General features: G+C 33.6%; 1 protein-coding gene across 6 annotated transcripts in view; it reads left to right on the top strand.

Moving 5' to 3' along the window:
• Window positions 1-25,781, top strand: part of CEP112 (centrosomal protein 112) — a 496,208-nt gene that overhangs the window by 62,733 nt on the left and 407,694 nt on the right. For all 6 annotated transcript variants that reach the window (XM_027873031.1, XM_027873032.1, XM_027873026.1 and 3 more), the window contains exons 7-8: window positions 18,789-18,836; window positions 19,146-19,226. In XM_027873031.1, coding sequence (XP_027728832.1) covers window positions 18,789-18,836; window positions 19,146-19,226 — 129 coding nt within the window. The remainder of the gene's footprint in view (window positions 1-18,788; window positions 18,837-19,145; window positions 19,227-25,781) is intronic.

Raw genomic sequence — 25,781 nt, 5'->3', positions numbered from 1 at the left:
GATCTGGTTGCTGTTTTAGAAACGGTGGGAACCCTGATGCAAGTACTTCCTCTTTATAGAGTTTGTAGTAGAGAAGTAGAGGAAATTCAGGTATAATCTGATATACACCCTTGATTTGAGAAAGCAGATTTCAGAGAGTTCAACCAGAAAGATAAATAGCAGCTCATGGCCTAAAATGCTCTGGGGAAAGTCAGCCTAAGAGGGATAGGAGATGCTCAGGAATGAAATGCTGAAGACACAAAGTGAAAAAGTTCCCTTAGATATTTCTTTTCTCTTTCCTTTACTTTCTTAAAGCAAACAAAGCAGTAGAAAACCACACTTATTCCCTAAGATTGTTTTTCTTTGTTCTCTCTTTGACACTTGGTGACAGTGGAATTCTGAAGGGATAGTAGTCTCTTCCTTCCCATTCTAAGATACAAGCACCTGATCATCACTTAGCTATTCACATTATTCAACCATTTTTGCCCTTCTAGGTTTTTCTTCTCTGTTTTGTTTCCATTTGGAAGATTCTACTCATCTCAGATTTTCTCAATAGGAATGCTTTGAAATCATCTTTTCTATTCAAGTCCCATTCTTTCTTCTGTAGGATTATATTCAGTTTTGTGGTATGTTATTTTTAGTTGTGAACCTTTTTCTTTTGCCTTTTGATATATTTTATTTCAATTCAAAATCAAAGATTTTTTTCCCTTATAGCAATTGCTACATATTCTTGTATGATCATTGTTTGTAGTTCTTTGATATTTGATTTTTCCCCCAGCTGCTTGCAGTATTTTTTCTTTGACCTAGAAGTTCTAGATTTTGGCTATCGTACTTCTGGGTTTTCCAATTTGGGACTTCTTTTGGGTAGTGACTTGGGTTCTTTCTATTTTCATTTTCTCCTATGTTTCTAATAGTTCTGGGAAGTTTTTTTTTATTATTTCTTAAAATAGGATATCCAGGCTTTTTGTTTGTTTGGTTATGGTTTTAAGGATATACAGTAATTAAATTTTCCTTTCCTATCCTGTTTTTCAGATCAGTGTTGTTGTTTGATAATAAGCATCCATATGTTCTAATTGTTCAGTCTTTTGACTGTGCTCTAATTTTTTTGTATATGGTTTTCCACCTTTTGTTCAAATATTTATTATCTTTTTTTCCCAAGTGCTCTAATTTCATTGTTTTTCTCATTTCTTCTCTTCCTTTATTTCTTCTTTCAATTCTTGGGATATTTGTGGCCAATTAATTTTTTTCTAGGTTTCTACTTGTAATTGTTACTGTTGAGAAATTGACTTTTTCTGGTTTTATCTTGGATTTCTTTTAACCCATAGTATTTCTTCAGTGTACGATGAGCTTTTTTTTTTTTCTATTTTTGTTTTTGATCTTAATTTTTGTACTGTACCTCTAACTTCGTTCCTGATTCTTGGAGGACTTTGCCCCTTGTTTGCAGTTATCTGCCTAGAAATCGTGGCTTTGAACCCCTTCTAGCTAACCTCCCACCTATCTGTCCTAGCTAGACACTGGGCTGGCTTCAGGTACAGTTCTAAATGGGATTGTAGAGTTCTTAGTAGGGTTTCTCCTCCTTTGTATGATTCTTATTTTGTCTGGCAATCCATTTCATGAATCTGAAGCTGTTCTGTTGGTATCCTGGGCTCACATCACTATCTTTACTAGAAGCCTTGTTATAAATGATTGTGCTAGATAAGAATATCTTTTCATTTTTTGGAAACTTCACAATGAACTTCTTTTGTGAAGATGTTGCTTGAAGTGATCTGTTAGATTTAAATTATACCTTAGGTCAAGGTTCATTTTAGTTATTTACTCTTTCCAGGTCATCTATAGTCTGTACTTCTTTTTTTTTTTAAATGTAATATATTTTATTTTTAGTTTATGGAATAAACAAGCATTGCCGTAACATAGTAGATTAAAAAAAAGACAAAATGCAAATCTGTTATGTACAACTTGCTATTTCTTTTAAATACATAAAGTTATACTGTAAATTTCTATTTTTTCCTTTTTTTCCCCTCCCCTCTCCCCTGATAGCTACCATTAGACACAAATATGTATATGTTATATGTAAAATCATTCTATACATACTTCTGTTTATCAGTTCCTTTCTCTGGATGCAGAGAGCATCTTTTCTTCAAAGTGAATGTTACTTTTCTTTGGAGAATCTTAGAGGTAAATGTGGAAAAGTGCCTTAGTAGTCCAGATAATATTTTCTTAATAAAAATATGATGTTTTTAAAAACATAGCATTGAAATTATCATACTATATATTAAACATTGCATTAGTATTAGAATATATTTACCTTTTTTCCTCTTTTTCACTTTTGCCAGTTCCATTTCTCTTTCTTGATTTTACTGGGCTAGATGATAGGGATGCAAAGACAGAAAATGAAAGAGTTAGGCCTGATTCTTGAATCTTGGAAACAGTTATCAGAAAAAAAAGGCAGGCCAGCCAGAAAAAAGTAAGAATAGTAACTTTTACTAACAGTTGTAAATGTATCAGTGACCTAAATTTATCCTTGATTTAATCCAATTATTAGGCCAACATTTAATTAAAATAATTATGTACTAATCACACAAATGAGTTTCCTGATGTTTTAGTTTGATATCTCTGGGATACCATAGATGAATTCTTACATTGATTAGTAATCCTAATAAATCTGTTATTGATCAATATACTTCAGTTATGTCTTTTAAAAATATAATTCAATATTAACTTTTAAAGCAGTGATTCTCAAGCTGAGATCCATGAACTAATTTTTTAAATACTGTTACGTGAGAAGGCTGAGACTGGTGGATCATTTCAGCTCTGGATTTTTGAGCTGCAGCAGGCTAAGCTGATAAGGTATCCTCATCAAATCTGGCACCAGCATATTTGTTGTTGTTCAGTTGTTACAGTCATGTCTGTATTTTGTGACCCCATTTGGGGTTTTCTTGGCAAAGATATTGAAGTAGTTTTCCATTTCCTTCTCCAATTCATTTTATAGATAAGCAGCTGAGGCAAACAGGGTTAAGTGACTTGCCCAGGGTCACAAAGTGAGTAAGTGTCTGAGGCTGGATTTGAACTCAGGAAGATGAGTCTTCCTGACTTCATGCCTGGCATTCTATACACCATGTCACCTAACTGCCCTACCAGTATGATGAGTCCCCTAATAGTGTGCGCGCGCGCGTGTGTGTGTGTGTGTGTGTGTGTGTGTGTGTGTGTGTGTGTTGGGGAGAAGGGAATTGGGTTGCTTAAGGAAGGCTGAACCAGCTTAGGTTGGAAATGGAGCAGATCAAAGTTCCCATTCCACTCAGTGGTGGGATCGAATCAGTGAGTGTCCACTGTAGCTCTACCTTGGGTTGGAAATAGGGAGACCTAATCTCAAAAAGAAATCCAAAACATTTTTTTGGAGAACTATTTTCGTATAATTTATTTCCTTTGTGATGTGACATATTTTAGGTATTAAAAAATTATTCTGAGAAAGGGTTCTTAGGTTTTGCCAAACTACCAAAGATATCCATAACACACACATATACAAATTAAGAATCCCTGGCTTAGGAGATTGTGGCTACATTGACCTATTTATTTCCTCTCCTTTATAAGGTATTTATTCCACTTAAAGTGGTGATATTCTTTAAATGAAGCATGTTATCATTTTATATCAACAGCTCAGTTTCTAATTTATTTCTATAAGCTCAGATTTCTTCATAGTAGCTTTCTTTTTCTTTTTTTTTTTGGCTAGGCAATGGGGTTAAGTGACTTGGCCAGGGTCACACAGCTAGTGTCAAGTGTCTGAGGCCACATAGTAGCTTTCCTTAAGGAAGGTATCCACACATATACACGATGTTATAATTCTATATTACCTTAACAATTAAGGATCTTAAAAATTTATCAATGTATTACTAGAGTGTTTGCTTCTTGAGGGCAGGACTATGTCTTACTTAACTTTATGTCTTTCTCATTGCCAAGTGCTTGTGTGGTCACTAAATAAAAGTTTATTATGTAAATTAATATTTGAATTACCTAATACCAAATGCTTATAGTTAAATATTATACTGTATTTTCCTAGAGTTTTATTGACTACTTTTGCTTTTCTGCTGTTATAGTTTTATTTACTTCCATATTTTTATGTTCCAAATCCTTTAATCTCTTTTTCACTTCATTTGAGAGACTTATTATCATGGATTCAACTTTTCTAATATATTAATTGAATTTTTAAAGTCTGCATTGAAAGTTATAAGTAGTAATTTACTTTTATTAACTGATTTCTTCCCTTACAAATCATATTTCTCTTTTGATCCACTCCAAAGTTTCTTCTTGTTGTTCCATGCTCTTTAGGGAATCTTTAGAATTGTGTATTACATTTGGTAATGGTCTACTTTGTCTTATAGTATTTGTCAAGAGAACTTTATCATCTCTTGAAGATTGTATATTCATTCTTCCTTCTGGTTTTAGAAATCTCTTTGTTGATAGATCTGCTTGTGCTCTGGAGGCTTTTATCGAAAGTTTTTCCTATTGATATCTTAGGTGTTTCAGCTTTAAATAAAATATGACCAATAACTTTCTTACTTCTCCTCTTTTGCTGTCCTTCATGTGTTGAGGTATAAAGGTTCTATGGAACAGATCTCTGCCCAGAATAATATGTAGAAAGATAGAAGGGGCCCCAGCTGTATTTCCATTCCTTTTACTTTGTATTTGGTGTGGCCACACTTAATGGCCCCCTCAACCCAATTCCTCCCTTGGTGTATCTCTTTCTCTTCTTGTTCAAAGGCTGAATCAGTGTCTTTTGCTTTTTGCATAATTGGGGGAGGTTGGGAGAGGTTGTTTCAGGCTGACTCTCTTCTGCCTATGTGGCTCCCAACCTAGAGCTTCAATGTATAAGGCAACACACTCTCAGACTTTGCTAACTTTCTCCTGAAGTGCTTGGTCAAAGTCATTATTTGATGCTTATTGTAGGATGGTGGTGGTGGTGGGGTAGGTTGAGGAAAGTGTGCCAGCAGAGTCTCTGCAGTAGAGGGATTCTCAAGATGGGTCCAAGGCACAAGCTCACAAGTTAGCTTGGGTCCTAGCCATAAGGATGAAAGCTGGTTGGAAGAGGGGTTCCCAGCAAGTGCTTTCAGGATGAATGTTCTCCTTAGCTAATTCATAAGGATTTTGCCTTATTTGGAGTCTCTCTTTTTGTCCTTTGGATTCAGCTGTAATCTGATTCATAATTCTTTTTTTTCCCCTTCCATTGTTAGTATTAAAGAAGTCTGGAGAAAGTGATCCACTACATTGCTGTAGCATGAATTAGGGAGCTTTAATGAGTCACTTAATCTTTCTGTGCCTGGATTTCATACCTGGAAAATCAGGGTGTAAGAGTAAATCATCTTTGAGCTTAATTCCTGCTCTAATATTCTATGGCTATTTGAAGTTGCTTCAAATAATTTGTAGCCTACTCTTTTGTGTTTGGAAAGTGGATGATTTCCCAAGGATCACTGAAGCTTTGGGGCAAGTAATCCATAATATCTGCCTAGGAAACTATAGATTCTTTTTAACTTATGTAGAAAATCTGCTTTATCATTTTACTATAGATATAATCTATGTCTTGAATTTTATTCACTAAGACATTTAGGGAGGTTGCATGGTGTAGTTAAATAGTTCTTAACCTATGGGCCGTGAATCTTTATATATACCAAGCTTTGTATTTTGACCTTTATTTAACTTCATTAAAATATGTGGCGTGACAGTAAATAGTGATCATGATTTCTTTAGACTGTAGGAGATATTGTTACCCATGTAAATGCATTGCTTTTTTTTTTAAAAAGGTATGTTGATGCTGTTATGATTACTTCATCTTGCCAGAGGGTCTTTGATTTCATCTATGTGGGTACTACCTTACCCAAACCAGATAGCAACCTTTCTAGGCCCTCCTGTCCTAGACTCTTGTCTGTGTTCTATATATCCTCCATAGTTGCTGTCCTCAGCATGCTTGGGACTTTGCTCTAGATCTACTGATATTATGTGGATACCAATGGAGATCATGGACTACCCATTAGTTACCTCTTACTTTCACTGTGTGATTGCTCCATCTTCTTTTCCAGTCATAAATCTCTCTGTTTAAATCTTTTATGTATCTTCTCTTGGGCATTTTCTTTAAAATTTTTTAAACTTTTTCCAATTAAAATTATTTGTTTTTCCCCTCCTACTCCCTTCCCCCTTATTTGTTCATTAAAAAAAATAAAACAAAGCCTTTATAACAAATTTACATGATCAAATGAAGCAAATTGAGTCTATTACCTCTATTAAGAAATGAATATAATGCTTCCTCTTTGGTCCTCTGGAATGCTGATTTGTCATTTTGTTGTTCTGAGTCCTGAAGTTTTTCGAAGTTGTTTTTCTTTAAAATGTTATTGTATAAATTGTTCTGGCTTTACACACTTCGTTTTGCATTAATATATAGAGGTCTTCCCAGTATTGTCTAAAGCCATACATTTTATCATTTCATTTTTGCTCAATAATGTTCTCTTACATTCATATGACCATAATTTGTTTGGCCATTTGCCCGTAGGTAGATAGATACCTGCTTAGTTTTCAGTTTTTCACTTCTATGAAAGAGCTGCTAGAAATATTTTTTGTAGATCAAAGACCATTTCTTCTTTCTTTGATCTCTTTGAGGTGTCTGCTTGTAGTTACATCACTAAGTACAAGGATGTTTATAAGTTAAGTAACTTTTTGGGCATTCCAAGCTCCCGCAATGGTGAATTAATGTACCTGTTTTCCTGCAGCCCTGCCAACATTTGTCATTTTCCTTTTTTATAACTTAGCCTATTTGATTTATGTGAGGTAGAACCTCAGAGTTTCCTTAATTTTGATTTCTCTAGTTATTGGTAATTTGGAGCACTTTTCATATACATACATAACTTGGATTGCTTCCTTTGAAAACTGCCTATTCATATCCTTTGACCATTTATCAGTTGGGTAATGTCTTTTTGACTTAGGAATTTGAATCAGTTCCTAATATATGTTGGATGTGAGATCTTTATCTGAGAAATTTACTTCAAAGATTTTTTTCCCTGTTACCCATGTGCCTCCTAATTTTAATCGAATTTTTTTTCTGTCTATGAACTTACCAATTTTATATAACCACACTTGTCCATTTTATTTTTTTAAATGATCTCCTCTGTCACTTGTTTGCTCCTTAACTCTTCCTTTATTCATATCTGTGAAAGATAATTTCTTCCTTGCAGTTTATCTTGCTATATGGTATGAGATATTGGTCTGTAACTAATTTCTGTTGACTGCTTTCTAGTATTTCCAGGATTTTTGTTAAATAGTGAGTCCCTGTAACTAGGATTTTTGTATTTCTCTAACACTGTATTATTGTACTCATTTTCTTCTGTATACTCTGTACCTAATCTGTTTCCCTGAATAACGTCTTTTCTAACCAGTACCAAGTAATTTTTTTAAATTCAAATTTTCATTTTATTTTGAACTTAATAACCACCAAGTAAGTATTTCAATATACAGTGTTTAAATATACAATTCAGTTGTTTCAATATACAAGGAACAGAAAAAGAGGCTTGCATATATAGCCTTGGCAAATCTCTGCTGTGTACAGATTGTTTCTCCCTCTAAATATACAGAAAAGACTACATTCTCTTTTTTTAATATTTATTTTATTTTAATAGATTTTTAATTTTAATTTTAATAGATTAAATAGATTAAAAAATAATTTTATTTAATAGAACAAGCATTTCCATAACATAGTATAATAAAAAAAGATGATTACTCATGAAACTGCAAATCTATTGTGTAACTTGCTATTCCTTTTAAATATATAATAAAGTTATCATGTAAATTTCTCTTTTTTTCCTTTTTCTTCCCTCTCTCCCCTACCCTAGAGGTGGTTACTAAAATACACAAATATGAGTGTGTAATCTAATCATTCTATGCATACTTCTGTTTATCAGTTCTTTTTATGGAGGCAGATAGCATCTTCCTTCATATATCCTTTGTAGTTAATTTGGGAATTTATGATAGTCAGAATGACTTAGTTGTTCAAAGTTGTTCTTAAAACAATATTGTTGATACTGTATACAATGCTCGCTTGGTTCTGCTCATTTTGCTCTTCATTATTTCGTGCAAGCCTATTTGTGTTTTTCTAAGATCATCGAGCTCGTTATTTCTTTTCTTTTCTTTTCTTTTCTTTTCTTTTCTTTTCTTTTCTCTTCTTTTCTTTTCTCTTCTCTTCTTTTTTTAAAGGCAATTAGGGTTAAGTGACTTGTCCAGGGTCACACAACTAGTAAGTGTCAAGTGTTTGATCTGAGGCTAGATTTGAATTCAGGTCCTCCTGACTTCAGGGCCAGTGCTCTATCCACTGCACCACCTAGCTGCCCCAAGCTCATAATTTTTTTATAACACAGTAGTATTCCATCACAATCATATACCACAACTTATTCAGCCTATCCCCAGTTGATGGGCGTCCCTGCAAATTCTAGTTCTTTCCCACCAGAAAGAGAGCCACTATAAATATTTTAGAACATATAGGTTCTTTTCCTCTTTCCTTAACCATCTTTGGAAATAGCCCTAGTAGTGGTATTGCTGGATCAAAAGGTATAAGCAGTTTAATAACTCTTTGGGCTTAATTCCAGATGGCTCTCCAAAATGGTTCAATCACTTCATAATCTTATCAACAAGTTTGTTTCCCACTTTTTCCACAGCCTCTCCAACATTTGTCACTTCCCCCTTCAATCATTTTAGCCAATCTGATATGTGTAAAATGATATCTTAAGGTTGTTTTAATTTGTATTTCTCTAATCAGTAATGATTTATTGCATTTTTTTTATATGACTATAAATTGTTTGGATTTCTTCATTAGAAAATTACCTGTTCATACCCTTTGACCATTTATCAATTGGGGCATGACTAGTATTATAGATTTGACAAAGTTCTTTATATATTTTAGGTATGAGACCTTTATCTGAGAAACTGTCTATAAATCACCCCCAGTTTTTTGCTTTCCTTCTGATATTGGCTGCATTTGTTTTATTTGTGCAACACCTTTTCAATTTAATGTAATCAAAATTATCCATTTTACACATCACTGTGCTCTGTATCTGTTGTTTATTCATACATTGTTCACCTGTCCATAAGTCTAATAAGTAATATGTTCCATATTTTTGAAAATTTTTTGTAACATCTCTCTTTATATTTAGGTCGTGTATCCATTTTGATCTTATCTTGGTAAATGGTGTAAGATATTGGTCTATGCCCAATTTCTGCTAAACTGCTTTCTAGTTTTCCCAACAATTTTTACCAAATAATAAATTCTTATCCACAAATCTTAAGTCTTTACATTTGTCAAATACAATATTACTATATTTATTTGCTGCTGTAAATGGTATGTCTAGTCTATTGCATTGATTTTTTCTATTATTTCTATTTCTTAGCCAGTACCAGATAGTTTTGATAATTACTGCCTTGTAATGTAGTTTTAAGATCTGGTACTATTTAATCTCTTTCCTTTACATATTTTCCATTATTTTCTTTGATATTCTTGGCTTTTTGTTCTTCAAAATGAATATTATTATTATTTTTCTAATTCAGTAAAATAATTTTTTGGTAATTTAATAAGGATGGAAATGTATAAATTAGTTTAGGTAAAACTGTCATTTTTATTATATTGGTCCTGTCTATCCATGAGCAATTAAAATTTCTCCAATTATTTAAATTTGATTTTATTTGATTAAAATGCTTTTTATAATTTTGTTTAGATAGTTCCTGGGTTTGTTTTGGCAGGTGTGCTTCCAGGTATTTTATACTGCCTAGAGTTATTTTATATGGAATATCTCTTACTATCTTTTCTTGCAGGGTTTTGTTTGTAATATATAAGAATGCTGATAACTTATAAGGATATATACCTTATATCCTCCTACTTTGCTAAAATTACCATTTTTCAACTATTTAATTGAGTTTTTAGGATATTCCAAGTATATCATCATATTGTATGCAAAAAGAGATAGTTTTATTACCTTGTTCCTTATTCTGATTTCTTAAATTTCTTTTTTTTCTTTTATCGCTATTGCTAGCATTTCTAACACAATACTGAATAATATTGGTGACAGTGAGTATCCTTGTTTCACATCTGATCTTATTGAGAAGGCTTCTAGCTTAGCCATATTATGAATACTGCTTGCTGATGGTTTTAGATAAATGCTTTTTATCATTTTAAGGATAAATCCATTTATATCTATACTTTCAAGTGTTTTTAATAGAAATGAGTGTTATACTTTATCAAAAGCTTTTTTTGCATCTATCGACATAATCATGTGACTTTAAAAACTTATTTTTGATATCAATTATTTTAATAGTTTTCCTTATATTAAACGATCCCTGCATTCCTGGTATAAATACCGTTTAGTCATAATGTATAATCTTTGTAATATAATGTTGTAATCTTTTAGCTAGTATTTCACTTAGGATTTTTACATCCATATTCATTAATGAGATTGGTCTATACCTTTCTCTCTTTTTATTCTTCCTGGTTTAGGTATCAGTATCATATTGGTTTCATAAAAGGACCCCTTCTTTCCCAATTTTTCCAAATAATTTACTTGATAGTGGAATTAGCTGATTTTAAAATGTCTGATAGAATTCACTTGTAAATCTATATGGTCCTGGTGCTTTTTTTTCTTAGGAAGCTCATTTATATGGCCTGTTCAATTTCTTTTTCTAAAATAGATCTATTTAGATGTTCTGTTTCTCCTTTTGCTAATTTAAACAATTTATATTTTAGTAAATATTATTTCATTTCACTTAAATTGTTAAATCAATTGGTATATAATTGGGCAAAGTAATTCATTATAATTACTTTCCATTTCATCTTGATTAATGGCATATATTCACCCTTTTCACTTTTAATAGTAGTGATTTGGTTTTCTCTCTTTTAAAATCAAATTAACCAATGTTTTATCTATTTTATTTTTTTCCTAAAACCAGCTCCTAGTTTTTATTTATTAATTCAGTTGTTTTTATACTCAGTTTTTAAAGTCTCATGTTTAATTTTTAAGATATCCAATTTAGTGTTTAATTGGAGATTTTTAATTTTTTTTCTAGTTTTTAAAATAACATGCACAATTCATTGGTCTCTTCTCTCTCTGATTTATAAATAAATGTAAGCATTTAGAGATATAAATTTTCTTCTGATCACTGCTTTTGCTGTATCCCATAAGTTTTAATATGTTCTGTCGCTATTGTCATTTTCCTCAATGAAATTGTTCATTGTTTCTATGATTTGTTCTTTAACCCACTCATTCTTTCAGATTAGGTTGTTTAATCTCCAATGAATTTTTACATTTATCTACATTTCTGTTGTCCCTTATTAAATATGATTTTTATTGCATTGTGATATGAAAAAGATAATTTGGGTATTTCTACTTTTTTTCTTTTAACTATAAAATTTTTTATACCCAAATGTGGTCAGTGTTTATAAAGGTACCATGGACTGCTGAGAAAAATTTTATTCCTTTCTATTTCCATATTGCTTCATTGTCTATGGTACTTTTTATCAAAATGTAGTTACCCTATTTATCTCTTTTAATTAAATCTATTTTAGCCATAGCTTTTTCTGATATGATAATTGCTACACTTGCCTTTTTTGCATCAACTGAAGCATAAATTCTACTCCAACCCTCAATTTTAACTCTGCGTGTATCTCTCATTCTTAAATGTTTCTTATAAAGAACATATCATTGAATTCTGATTTTTAATCCATTCTGCTATCCATTTCCATTTTATGGGTGAGTTCATCCCATTCCCATTCAACGTTGTAATTACTATTTGTGAATTTCCCTCCATCATATTTTTACCCACTATTGTCCTTCTCAGCCTCTCTTTTTAACCTATCCCTGTTACCCTATCTTCTCTCCTTAACCTCCTTTTCCTTATTCTACCCACCTCAATAAGAGTCCCTCTCTTATTCTCTTCCCCCACTTCCTAAATCTCAATCTAAATACCCTTCTAAAAGTCCCTCGCCCATTCTGTCCCCTACTTCTCTTATCTGTCTGCAAGTCCAAAAGACTTCTACACCTCTCCAGATGTACACGTTGTTTCCTCTTCAACCCTGATCCAAAGAGATGTCTTTTCAAAGTTGTCCTACTTTGCCTGTGTTTCGTATCAACTTTCCTTCTGTTCTCTCAGGTACATTTACCAATGGTCTTTTAAAAAATTCCAATTTATTATTTATTTTTAAGATACTTTTCTTTTTAAATTTTGAATTCCAAATTCTTTCCTTCCCTCACATCTCCATACTCACCCATTGAATGGTCTTTGAGGGGTGTTTATGGCCAACATTCTTGAACTTCTTATTAGTTAGTGTGATCTCCATGAATACTGAGTGGTGATTTGTTTTGGCCAGAGCACTTCAGGAACATAATTTACTAGGGTGTAGAGTGGTTATGATGTTCGTCACAGGATAGGATACTTGCACTGGTGAAATAAAGTATTGAATCCTTGAAGTATTGGAAGTATTTTATACATCTTTTTTGGGGGGAGGAGTGTGTTGAATGTATTAGCCATTTGAGTGACAGTTTTCAAGATAGGAAACTAGAAATGATACATACATTCACCAAGGTCTGGATTTGTGATCTATTGCTTTATTTTTATTTTTCTCAGAGACTGATTTTTCAACAGCATAATAAAATTTTGTAAAGAAGACAGTACTCAAAATGTTTTTCTTTCCTTTTCAATGAGAATTTAACTATTTTGAAGGAGTTTCTCAATTCATGTATCTCCTTATATTTCACCCCTTACTTAATAATTGAGATTTTAAAAGTCAGTATCTGTCCACTCCCAGTTAAAATATGGGTCTTCTCTTTATATCAGTTTGATCAAGTCATGGATAAACTAAAAAAGTCCCCTAAACCTTTTTCTTCCTTTCCTTTCTTCCTGCTCCCTGCCCTCCCTGCTATGTCAATAGAGGACGTTAAGGAAAGAAAGCATTCAGTAGAGTTCAACTGTAGTTCAAATAAAGATGCATTTTTATTATTGTGATACTTATTTGTTTCATATGTAGAAGACTTTGTTATATGATTAAAATTAATAACTGTCAGTTTAACAACTTCATGTATATGTATTTTGATTTTAGTCTTGTCATTTATATATTGTTATATTTTCATATTTATTATAAAAGTTTTTTTCTCTTTTCATTTTTGTTCACTCTTTATTGTGGTATTCTTTCTTGCACTATTATAAAAAATAATAAGTTTGAGAAAAAAAAGCAGGAAAGAAGTTAATGTTTAGACTAAATGTTTACACTTCACTTGAAATCCATGTTACTTGTGCATTCCAGAATGGAAATATTTAACTTCAAAGCACATCTGGCTGATATTACAAAATCAGAAAATAGATTGCTTATTCTCTAAAATATGTACTGTTATATCCTCTTTTCATTTAAAAATGATAATATACATTGTTCACTACAAAAGGGTAATAAGAGAAGTCAAGGTATTATAAGTGAATAAAGATTGGTATTCTTTGTTATTTCAATTAGAATAAACTTTTATTTTTTTCTGACTTGGCTACTTGAGGAAAAAAATTCAGAATCATATGGAGTCCATGATTTATTTAATGGCTTTATTTAATTTGATGGGTGGACAAAGCAATTATTACTGGACAGTTAACATAATTAGTAACAAAGGTACTTTATATCATTCTTATAGATGTAGATTAAATTTACTGACAGATAGTTTTCATTAGAATGTAAGGTCCTTGAGAGTAGGAATTATTTCATTCTTTATATTTGTATCCCTGAATCTTTTCACAGTACTTGCAATAAGTACTTAAGAAATCCTTGTTGATTTATTGATTGCTTTTTTAATTGAAGTTTAATTAAAAATGTAATATCTTCTAGAATTTCTTATGCTAACTTCTTATTCTTTCATTTGTATTACCAATATCTGAGAGATGGAATCTGATTCAGGCCTGGGGACCTGTATTTTAAATTCATTGATGAGAGTGAATAAATACATTGACAAAGTGTGAGTGAGAATAGGAATACTCAAAGGGCCAATGGAAGAGAAAGCACCCTTCAGATATTGACAGGAAGGATAGCAGCTGTGATTTCAGTAACATTAGTAGGAGTGGGAATAGTATCAGTGCCATAAACCGCCTGATGTAGGCAAATACAGGAGTCGTGTTTGACATTCTCCTAGAGGTAGAAAAAAATACAGTGAAAGACAGGATTCCAGATTGTAGGTACAGTAGTTGTTTAAGGCAGTATCAGAGCAGGAATTGATGCTAGTGAACATTAAACTAGTATACTTGGTTTTAGGGAAGCAAATATATTATACCATACCAGTGGCTTTTTGGATTATTTGATTGGGACAGGCCATAGATAATTTATAACAATGATAATAATAGCTAATATTTGTATAGTATTTTAAGGTGTATAAAATGCTTCTTTGGTAACTATCAGTGGTCTAGGAGTTTACCATTCTCTGGTCCTATGTATGAGCTGTAACTTCCTGGAATTTCATTCTCTAGTATTTGGAGCTCATAGGGTTGGTCTGATGAGCCTTATCTGTTCATGAATCCTAAAGTGGTTTTAGGTGTAGGTTTCTGTCAAAGCTCATGCAAGGACCCAACTTGTGATATAAGTTTGGTCTTAAGCTCTCCAAACTCAAAAATCCTCGTCTGTTACCTTCATGGGGGTCTTCATTCAGCTAATTTGTGGTGTTTGAGGAAAGTAGATTCCCAGAAGGATTGTTGCTTTTTTTTCTTTTTTAGAGCTTTACATATTGTAAAAATGATGCATTTTTGAAATATTTCTTATTTGCAGTGTTAATACTTTCATCTATTCTTTCATTAAACCAAAATATTTTGAGTACTAGCCGTGAATCTGTGAATCTATACTGTTTACTATATAATGTTTTAGCATTTAAAAAGTAAATATAATTGTAGTGTGCTATCATCATTAAAAGCTGAATTTGTGGATTCATCCATTGTGGTTTTTTACCTTGTTTCTTCAGTGACAGCATACTGCCACCAGGCAGCAGCAGTACCTCAATTACCCCATCTATGGTTCAAATTTGAAAGCAATAGTTTTATTAGAGAGTCACATAAAGTGTGAATTTTCCCTATCCTAGTTTTTAACTAAAAAATTTTTTGTTGAAGCAGCAATTTTTATAGAGTAAGATTTTAATAAAAACACTTTTATTGCTAACTCTTTATTGTCATTATGAACTTAATTTAAACCTAATATTATACAAACTGGTCCAAATATTTGTTAAGTATCTATTATGTGAAAAACCTGATGACATACAGGGAATGTAAAAATAAAAGGAAAAGCAGCCCCTCTCTTCAAGGACCTTACATTATCTCAATCTTTTATGATTAGAGTACCTTTTCCAATTTACTCTGAATGTGTTTTATAATCAGCTGTGGGGTTCTTGGCATCAAATTGCCCCTAAACTGTTTTCTGCAGCTGACATAGCTTTTGGTACTTTTGTTTACGGATTAATTCTTTGGATGTTACCTTGTCTCTTCGGGCCTCATCTGAAAAATGAGGGTTCTATATTAGGTTATTTCTAAGATCTCTCCCAATTCTAACATGGTTCTACTAAGAAATAAAATGATACTCCCACCTCCCAACTCATTTTTTTTTTACTAGATGTCTCCAATCCTGAAATGCTGTCCCTCCTTACCTCTGCTTCCTGGCTTCCCTGGCTTTCTTCAAGACTCAGCTTAAATCCTGCCTTCTGCAGAAAGCCTTTTCTTATTTATTCCCATCTCCCTCAATTGACAATGCCTTCCCACTCAAATTCCCTTCCATTTACACTGTACATACCTTATATTATTTGCTTGTTTTCTCTCCACTAGAATGTGATCTTCTTGAACTGTGTATTTGCCTTAAAAATTTTTTTTGAGTATCCTTAGGTTAAGCATAGTATCTGGCACATAGTTAGAACTTAATAAATATGTATGGGATGACTGTCTGTAATGATAATTATTGTCTTTTAAAATTAAAATATTCTTCATTTTTTGGTGCTGGATGCTTCTTTTATAATGTGGAATAATTCTTAAAGACTGAATTTTTGAACATGGCCAGTAATTTAGGACAGTGGTCTCCACGGTTGGGTATGTAAGATGATCTATTGGGGGAGTACAGTGAAAGTAAGAAGTAAAAAGAGAAGTGAAGGTATTTGGTCAGATGTGCCCTTTTTAGCTCTAGTACCTTCCTCCTGTCTTTACCTGTTGTTGTTCCCCCTGCAAGCTTGCAGTAGGCAGGTAGAGGGTCATTTTCCGTGCCCAGCCTTTCTTCCCTCTCTCAGCCTTACAATGGCAGCAACATACACCTCACATGTTCCCTGACCCAAGGTCCAGATGACCAAGTACCTTTTCTAAAAGGAACCCTATTAATACTTTTTAGGGAAGACTGTGGGTATGAGTCATGCTTAAGCTTTGTTGTAATGATTTTTCCTAGAACTCTAGGAGTCTGGGTATAATAAGTTAGAGGCAGAAAAACCTAACTTCCCTCTTTTAGTAGCCAGGCTCCCCAGGACTGAATCTTTGCTCTTTGGGTCTCTCCAGAGGAGTCCTTTTTTGAGAAATCTGGAGTCAAGAGCTCTCCTGTCTGAAAAAAGACTCTGACCCTGGATCTGACTCAGTTTGGGGTTGCTGGGATCCCTGAAAATGTCAGGGTACAAGGTGGAGTCCGCCTGGAATGAAATCACGCATTCAAATAGTCTTCTAGTCAAGTGGCAAAGTTTATTGTAATGCCAATAAAGCAGGCTAAGTTCTTAGGGAACTTGCAAATTAATGAGGATGAGGCTGATGCTTATATACAAAAGGAGCAGTGGAAGAATCTGGTTGGGATGGTTGGGATTAAGGAGTGGTGAGTAGTCTGGGGTGGGCCAGGTGCCTTGGGTGGAAGTTCTAATGATCTGGGCTGCTATCATGTATGGGAAAATTCAGGGACTGAGTTGCTTCCAGAGACATGATATTTTCCTTTAGGGGTCCAGGTCCCTTCCCAAAGTGAGGGGATCAGGCTTTTTGTCTCACATTTTATCTTGTTTTGTCCCCAACGTGGAATAGAACTCAGGAAAAGGATCTAAAACAAAGTTTATATATGGTATTCATCATAGTACTCATCATGGGTTTTTCCCGAAAGGGGTTCAGTCCCATCTTGAAAGGTACTCATTGTACAAAATGATTTTCAGATATAGATTGTTTTTGCTGCCTACCCAGCCTCTTTTCTACCCTTGCCTTCAGGAAGATAAGGGAGGTTCATGCCAAATCTGAGAAGATAGAACAAGGATATCCCAAGAAGACCAAACTCCCAGAAGTGGGAGCAAGTAGCAGTTGGCATGAGACAAAGGCAGCTGTTTTTGCCAGTGGACTTGGCTTTCAAGTTGTCAAGCACAGAACAATTTTAATTTGTAACCCTGTTCCACACAGCCCTTCTTTCTCTCTTGCCCCCCAAACAAAACACTATTATACATCCTGGAAGAAAAAGAGGAAGGCTATTCACCTCAAAGAAACCAGAAAAGAAACTACATATGTTGCTACAGTACTCTAACCGTGCCCTTCCCTCTGGCTCCCAAATCTGTTGCAAGTATCCTCCCCTATTCTCTGCCAGGAAACCAGTGTACTAGGCATTTTGCTGTCTGCTTTGTCTCTCTCTCCTCTCAATCTGGAACAACAACCCTCCACATATGGGACCTGACTTCCAGAGACCATATCCTTAACTCCTTGACATCAAGGAAGATGGAAATTTATTAGCTAAATTATAAGAAAAAACTTTGCATAATTGATAAGTAGAATTAAAAACTGAGTATCATAATTTAGCAAAAAGCACAACTAATGATACAGTTCTTTGACTTACATATGTGCATCTTTGGGAAAAGGCTTTTTTTTTTTAGCTATGATAATCATTAAAAGCAAGTATAGAAATAAAGGTTAGAAGCAGAACTTTGAATTGCTATATCACAATGTTAAACCAACATTTAAAAAATAACAAAGCATATTCAATGACAGCTCTCACTAGGACATTATAACACAAATATCTTCAGTGAGAACAAAAAAAAGCTTGTATACTATTAGTAAATTTTAAAAAAGAAAATACTTTAAAATATTGTTTATTTCATTTTTATCTTGTTTAACTTTGGTCTTTTTCATATGTACATTATAAAATGTACATTGTAGATTGGTTATAGGAGTGCATGTACATAATTTACAAGTAAGTGCACTTTCTGGGTTATATTCTCCAAAAACTTTTACCGATCAGTACACAGTTTTAAAAAATGGAAACCAATGATCTACAGAGATGAAAATAACCAATTTACAAAGGGCCTTTCTGGTCATGTGAATAGAAGAAAATGAATATTATTTATTTTTGATTTTTAGAGATTTTCATTATTTTTAAAAGACATCTTGAGTTGATGAGTCGATGTGTTGAGTTGCGGCGAATCTTGAAATAATTTGAATTCATTTAGTGTTGTGCATTTCCTATGAAGAATTAAAAAGTTTTTTTGCAGGTTACCTAATTTACCACAAGTCATCCTTGTGGATTATGTAATAAATAGCATTTACATTTTTTAGAAAGAGAAACTGAAGCACCAGGAGGTCAAGATTCAGGTCATTTGAGTGTCCATTCAGTCTTAAACTTCACTATATCTCATGTTTTCCTTGTTAACTTTTTTGAGTATTATAGACTTACCATGAAATAAGTTAAATATTAAAGAGCATAAAGGTATTTTCATGTAGCAATTCATTTTTGTGTTCTAAGAAATATTTATTTAAAACTTCATACACAGTAAGATCTAATTTTAATTTTCTGATTTCAGATAGAAAATCCAAGGTATCTACGAGAGAAGCCCATTCCAGTGTCTTTGGTAGGTGTTGAATGTCTTGATTTTTCCTCAGAGATAAATATTTTCCTATAAAGTATATGTTTATAAGTACTCTCTTAGTCTGTTTAATGAAAATGAATTGTCTTGTTAATCACTGAAAAGTGATTCAGATAATTCTTGTTTGTCGTATTGATATTATTCAAGCATTTTTACATCTACCAATGAAAAATTTGTCTTGTTCAGTTGCAAATTAAAAACAAGAGAATGCAAATATTCATAAACATATTGTTAAGTATATATGAGGCCTTAAAAAGTGTTTAAAGTTTACTAAATTAAATCTTTCATTTTCAGCAAATGACTGCCAAATCAAATCTGGGTAAAGCCAGCAGTCTCGAAGATGAACAGTTTCTCTTTCTAATGCATGAAAAAGAGGTAGGATTGAGATATTTCTAAAATATATAATAGGAAGTATAATTTGAATATTTGATCCAATATTAATAGTATTGGTTAGACAAAATTGTGAGGTGGTTTGTTTATAATTGATGTCATTTTCTTTTAACATTCATTTTCTACCTTGTGATACTTATTTTTCCTTCTTATACCTACCCTTCTCCCTCCAATTTTTCCTTCCCTATAGTCTTAGTGCTGGGTCTAGCTGTCTAAAGTCTGACAATATGGAGTAATTTGGAGATAGGGGCTGCTTTTCTCAGGGAGTTGGTGCTTCAGACCTATAACTCTATTTTCCCTCTTATCAGAACCTACCTGTTGTATATTTCACACCTGTTAATTAGCTATTGCCTCTATGATTGAACTGGTAAGCTAATATGTTTAGTAATTAATAATGATATAATGTGTTGCTTCTCTTTAGATGTTTAAAAGGGAATGCTTAGAGGTATGTTGACTGTTGACTTACGACAATAGTGACACTTCTGTAGGAAGAAAAGGGGGAGATTTTTGGATGAGATAAACTTTCTTGGAACCTCTGAAGCCTGCTATGCAGGCAAGTGCAGACTGTCTACCTTCCAGTAATGCTAACTCTATTAGACTTATGGTAACAGTTTTCATAAAGTATATTCCACAGTTTTGGTGTTATTAGACATATGGCAGTGATGATTCGACAGATTTGGAAATACTGACCTGGATATAGCTTGTGTAGCAGTGAAGATTATGATCCAAACTTGACAAAATTTTGACACAGACAGACAAACACTGACACAGAGAGACACAAATTCCTCATAGAGAAAGTGGAAAAAGGAAGACTGCTCAGCAGAGCAGACCATATTTTGTATCCCATGTAGTCATTATATACACTGAGCATCATGCCATCTACTCTGTCCCCATAGTATAGTCAATTTGACTATACTACCATTATTCTTGGAAAGGGGGTATCACATAAATGACCCATGAATCTATTTTTCGTCTCTGTTACACTGTGACTCCCTTCCTTGGCTACTGCTTCCTATGTGTGTTTATGTGTTCTCTATTATAATATAAGCTCCCAGTGCTATGCACTGTTCCTGGCAAGTAGTAAGCACTTAATAAATGCCTTTCATTTATTTATTTTGAAAGATTTTACCCCCTTACCTGGGGACAAAGAAGATGGTCACAAAGAGGTGTACTAGTCAGAATAGTCTTCTCCATTTTTTTCTCCATTTTAGGATAATATAAGGTAGAATATTTGAAAGGAGCTATTTTTTTTTTTGGGTAACAGTTTGACATTCAAACTGTTTTTTTTTTCAGGAAAGTATTCTCTCTTTCTTTCTCCCTCCTCCCCCTCTCCCTCTCCCTGTTTCTCCTTTCTGTTGACAAAATAATTTTAATTAGAAGCTTCATGCAGAATAAAACCAGGTGCTTTACTAAATGTTGAGGATACAAAGAAAAAAGTGAAACAGTCCCTGTCCTGAATTATATTATAATGAGGGAAACAAGACATACATAGAGCATGTCCTAAAAGTCTTAGTGCAGTTTAAAGCTTTAAATACACACACACACACACACACACACACTATATATATATATATATAGGTATATGTGAAATGGATAGAACCCTCGTTTTGAGAAGGGGGGCACTATCAGGTGGGGAAGGGTCAGGAAAGGCTCCCCGTGGAATGTGGTGTTTGAGCTAACTCTGAAAGGAACTAGGGATTCTAAGAGGCAGAAAGTAACACAAGGAGCACTTTCTAGTCATGGAAGATAGCTAGTGCAGACAGGAGCCATGGTGTCATGTATGAGCAACAGCAAGGAGGCAATATGGCAGACAAGAAGAATAAGAAAGGGCCAGTTATAAATGCCAAACAGGAATTTCTCTTTGATCCTAGAAATGATAGGGAGCTGCTAGAGTTTATTCAGATGGTGTGTGTATTGTAAAAACTGTACTTTAGGAAAATCACTTTGGTAACTATGTGGAAGAAGGATTGGAGTGGGAGAGATTTCAGGCAGGGAGACTAAATAGTAGGATAATACAGTGGTTCAAGTGAGGGGATAAGGACCTGAACTAAAGTGGTAGCCATGTGCATAGAGAAAAGGGAGGGGGACCGAAGTGAGATATAGTGGAGGTAGAAAGGATAGATTTGATAGCCAGGAGAGTGAAGAGTTACTCAATAGGTAAGGATGATGATGCCCTCAACAGAAGCATGGTTAGGGGTGGTGGAGAAGAGATTCCAAGTTCTATTTTAGACATATTGAGTGTGAGATGCCTGCAAGACAACCATTTTGAAATGTCCAGGAGGTAGTTGGTGACAAATAGACATAGCATTTATAGGATCATAGAATCATAGATTTAAAGCTGATTTGAATGTCAGAGTCAGTATCTGAGTCAGAATTTGAACCCAGGTCATCCAGACTTCAGGTTCACTGCTCTATCTACTATGCCAGTTTGTCATTCTGAGGTAGGACTGGAGCTCAGGAGAGAGACTTGGCCTGATACACAGATCTGGCAGTCATCTGAAGAGAGATAATTGAACCAATTGAATCTTATGAGGTCATTAAATGAGAGTATATATAAGAGATTCAGGGCCAGGATAGAGCCTTAGGGAATATACAGTTAGTGGGAATCACAATTGATGATCAATCGCCCTTGGAGCCTGAAAAGGACTGGTCCAATTGGTAAGAATACAAAGGGGAGAGCATAACAAAAACCCAGAAAGGAGGTAATATCTAGGACATAGTAAGCAAGAGTGTCATGTGCTACAGAGAGATTGAGAAAGCAGAGGACTAAGATAAGGCAATGAAATTTAAGAGATCATTGATAACTTCGGAGAGAGCTATTAAAATTGAGTGATATTGAAAGCCAGATTTCTGAGATCCAAAACACTTTGAACTTCTAAAGTGTTAATGTTAGGCTACATTTTAGAACTTTATCTTTATGGACTGAGAAATTAGTGAGGTAAATTTGGCTTTCATTGATTTTTTCCCCCTTAAATCATAAACTAAATATTACAAAATGTAGAATACTGGAATTAGGTGTGGAAAGGGTTTTTATTTATGAATTTAACATTTTCTTTTCCTTTTGTGAAAGGGCTCTTAAGGATTTCATAAACTGACATTTAAAAGTTTGTACTTTTAAGAAGATGTAGCTTCCTTAGCATCCTGTTTATAAATGAAAGCTAAACATTTACAAAAGAAAATGATATCTTAATATTGGAGAATATTTTAAGCAATTTCATAATAAATTTTTTTTGTTGATAATGGAGAGGATGTTTATTTTTAACTTTTTCCACTATGTAGGCCCTATTCACTCTTACCTTAGTGAAACTCCATCTGTTTGTTATTCAGTTGCTATAATTTACAGATATATAAGGTTTTTACCTAATGCCATTTTGGAATTAAAAATGATGTTTGAGGTATTTACAAATAATATAAGGAGCTCATTTTGGTATAATGATAGTTGTATTCTGATCCACCATTTTTAACCTTGGCTTTTGAATTTGTAGTATTTTTTTTTTTTACTGTCAGTGACTGCCTCCTAAAACATTCCTTGTAGTTTTTCCTTTTGATTTTCTTTGGTACTTAGTTTTTCGTTGGAAAGACTATATAATATAGAATGATTAAAAAGATACTTTATTTTTTGATGTTTATGGTAATATATTAGTACAAGATTTGTACTGATTGTACAATTGTAAATGGGCATACATACACACACACGTGTGTGTGTGTGTGTGTGTGTGTGTGTGTATACATATGAAGGGGGGGGTGTTGTAACCAGATTGTGAAGGGCTTTAATGCCAGAGGAATTTGTCTTTCCTCCTAGAAACAATAGTGAACTTCTGAAGCTTCTTGAGCAGTAGAGTGACATGGTCAGACTGTACCTTTAGGAGTACCAACTTGTCACCTGTAGGGTAGAGACTTGTAGGAAGGGCTTAGGTGTAGCCATGTGAGTGGAGATAAGGGGACAGATGTGAGAGATATTAGAGAAGTAGAATTGATAAGACTTGGGAACTTATTAAGTGTGAGGGAGGGTTGAATCAAGGATTGCTCTGAGGTTGAGAACCTGGGAGACGTAGAAGAATTGTGTTACCCTTGATAGAGACTGGGAAATTAGTAAGGAGGAGGTTTTTCTTTTCTTTTTCAAACTTATTTTTTTATTTATTTTTGACCTTTTTTTCTTTTAATATTGAGTTCCAAATTCTCTCCCTCCCTCCCTTTACCCTTCCCCCACCCAAACAACATATCAATTATACATGTGCGATCATGTATATTTCCCTATTAGCCATATTGTGAAAGAAAGAAAGAAAATTATACTTCAATTTGCACTCAGAGTTCATTGGTTCTTTCTCTGGTGGTGGATAGCATTTTTTCATTGTGATCGTTTGGAATTGTCTTGGATCCTTGTATTGGTCAGAGTAGCCAAGTATTTCACAATTGATCATTATTACAACATTGTTTTTATTGTGCACAGTGATCTTCTGGTTCTTACTTCACTTTGTATCAGTTTGTATAGCTTTTGCCATGTTTTTTTCTGAAACCACCCCCCTCATCATTTCTTATAGTACAGTACTACTCCATCACAATCACATGCCACAACTATTTGGCCATTTTCCAATTGATGAGTATCCCCTTGATTTTAATTATTTGCTACCCCAAAAAGATCAGCTATAAATAGTTTTGTACATATAGATCCTTTTCTTTTTTTATTTGATTTCTTTGGGGTACAGACCTTGTAGTGGTATTGCTGGGTCAAAGTGTACATAGTTTTATAGCCTTTCACGTGTAATTCCAAATTATTCTACATAATGGTTGGACCAGTTCAGAGCTCCACCAATAATTTGTTAGTGTACCTTTTTCCCTTCATCCCCTGCAGCATTTGTCATTTCTGATGGGTGTGAGGTAGTACCTCAGAGTTGTTTTAATTTACATTTCTCTAATCAATAGTGATTTAGAACATTTTTTTCAAATGACTATAGATAGCTTTAATTTATTCTTTTGATAACTGCCTGTTCACATCCTTTGACCATTTATCAACTGAGGAATGGCTCTTTTTATAAATTTGACTCAGTTCCCTATCTATTTGAGAAATGAGGCCTTTATTATAGAAACTTGATGTAAAATTTTTTGATATTACTTAATTTTCTGTGCTGAGGTAAGTTTTTTGATGAAGATAATGAATTCTGTTTTAGATATGTTAAATTTGAGATATCTAGGTGCAGATGTTTACCAGGGAGTAGAGCTTTGGATTTACAGATCTGGGAGGAATCTATATAGAGGTGATAATTGAATCCATAGGAATAGATGAAATCTCTAGGATAGAGAAGAGGGCCCTAAATGATGGCTTATGTAAAAATGATGGGACAGGGATGGTGACTCAGCAAAGGAGAAAGTGAAGAGACTGGAAGAAAATCATACTTCTTTCAAGTGTTAGTTAAGTCTTGTCTTCTGTTAGAAGTCTTTCCCAGTCCTCTGTCATCTTAGTTCCCTCCCAATGATAATTTTTCAAATCTATCTTTTATAGATCTTATTTGTACCTAGTTGTTTGTGTATTTTTTCTTTGTTAGACTGTGAGCTCCTTGAGAGCACAGGGACTGTATTGCTTTTCTTTGTATCTGCAATGCTTAGCATAGTGCTGGGTACATTGTAGGCATTTAATAAATGCCAGTAGACTGACCAGGTGAACAGTGTCATGAAAACCCAGGAAGAGTATAATGTCAAGGAAGAGGAGAATGTCTACAGAATCAGATACTGTAGAGAAGTCAAGAAGAATGAGGACTGAGAAATTATGTTTAGTAAGATGTAAATTTTCATGGATTTTCTTTATAATCAATATTAACATTGGAAATGAAAATTTACATTTTAAAATATTTGACAGCAGCATATTATTATGAGATACAAGAAGGAAATAACAATGACCAGTCATGACTCCAAAATATAGATGATGAATCATGTTTCCCACCTCTTGGCAAAGAAGTGATAAATCAGAGGTGCAGAAATTAGTTCTTAAGTCTCTCTCACAGATTTTTTTTCTTTACAGTTTTGCAGTCATTTTATCAGTTATTTTTTGGTTTTGCTCACTTGACTGTGGGTCAGTTCTTACAAGTGCTCCAAGTTTCTTTGACTGCACAGTCTCTTAATAATTTTTAATAATGCACCAATAGTCATATCATTTCACCACTTTCCTATTGGGGAATGGCTATTTGTCTTATATATATTTATTAATTGTTTGTGTAGCCTCATTATTATTTACTTGTTTAAATAGTTTAGTGTTGTGTTGTTTTCAGATGCATATTTGATCTTTTTCATTATTTTTCTTCTAGTTTTTTTACTGATTATTATTTTTGTTCTGCTAAGTTGGTGGTCTAACTGGACACGGACAGCTTATTGAGATGATTTCCACATTAGTAATGATTTTTTCCTGTCTTTTAAAATGTTGTTTTTCATTTTTTTGATGTTATTTGTGGCTTTACATACCTAGTGCTTCCCAGCTCTCTTCTTCAAAAAAGTATTTATGATGTAACAGCATAAGGAATTTTTGTAATCTGTAAGTCATTGGGCTCT

The sequence above is a fragment of the Vombatus ursinus genome, unplaced genomic scaffold, assembly GCF_900497805.2.
Source record: "Vombatus ursinus unplaced genomic scaffold, bare-nosed wombat genome assembly UNPS02014801.1, whole genome shotgun sequence".
Classification (NCBI taxonomy): domain Eukaryota; kingdom Metazoa; phylum Chordata; class Mammalia; order Diprotodontia; family Vombatidae; genus Vombatus; species Vombatus ursinus.
This window is presented reverse-complemented; position numbering and strand designations above follow the sequence as displayed.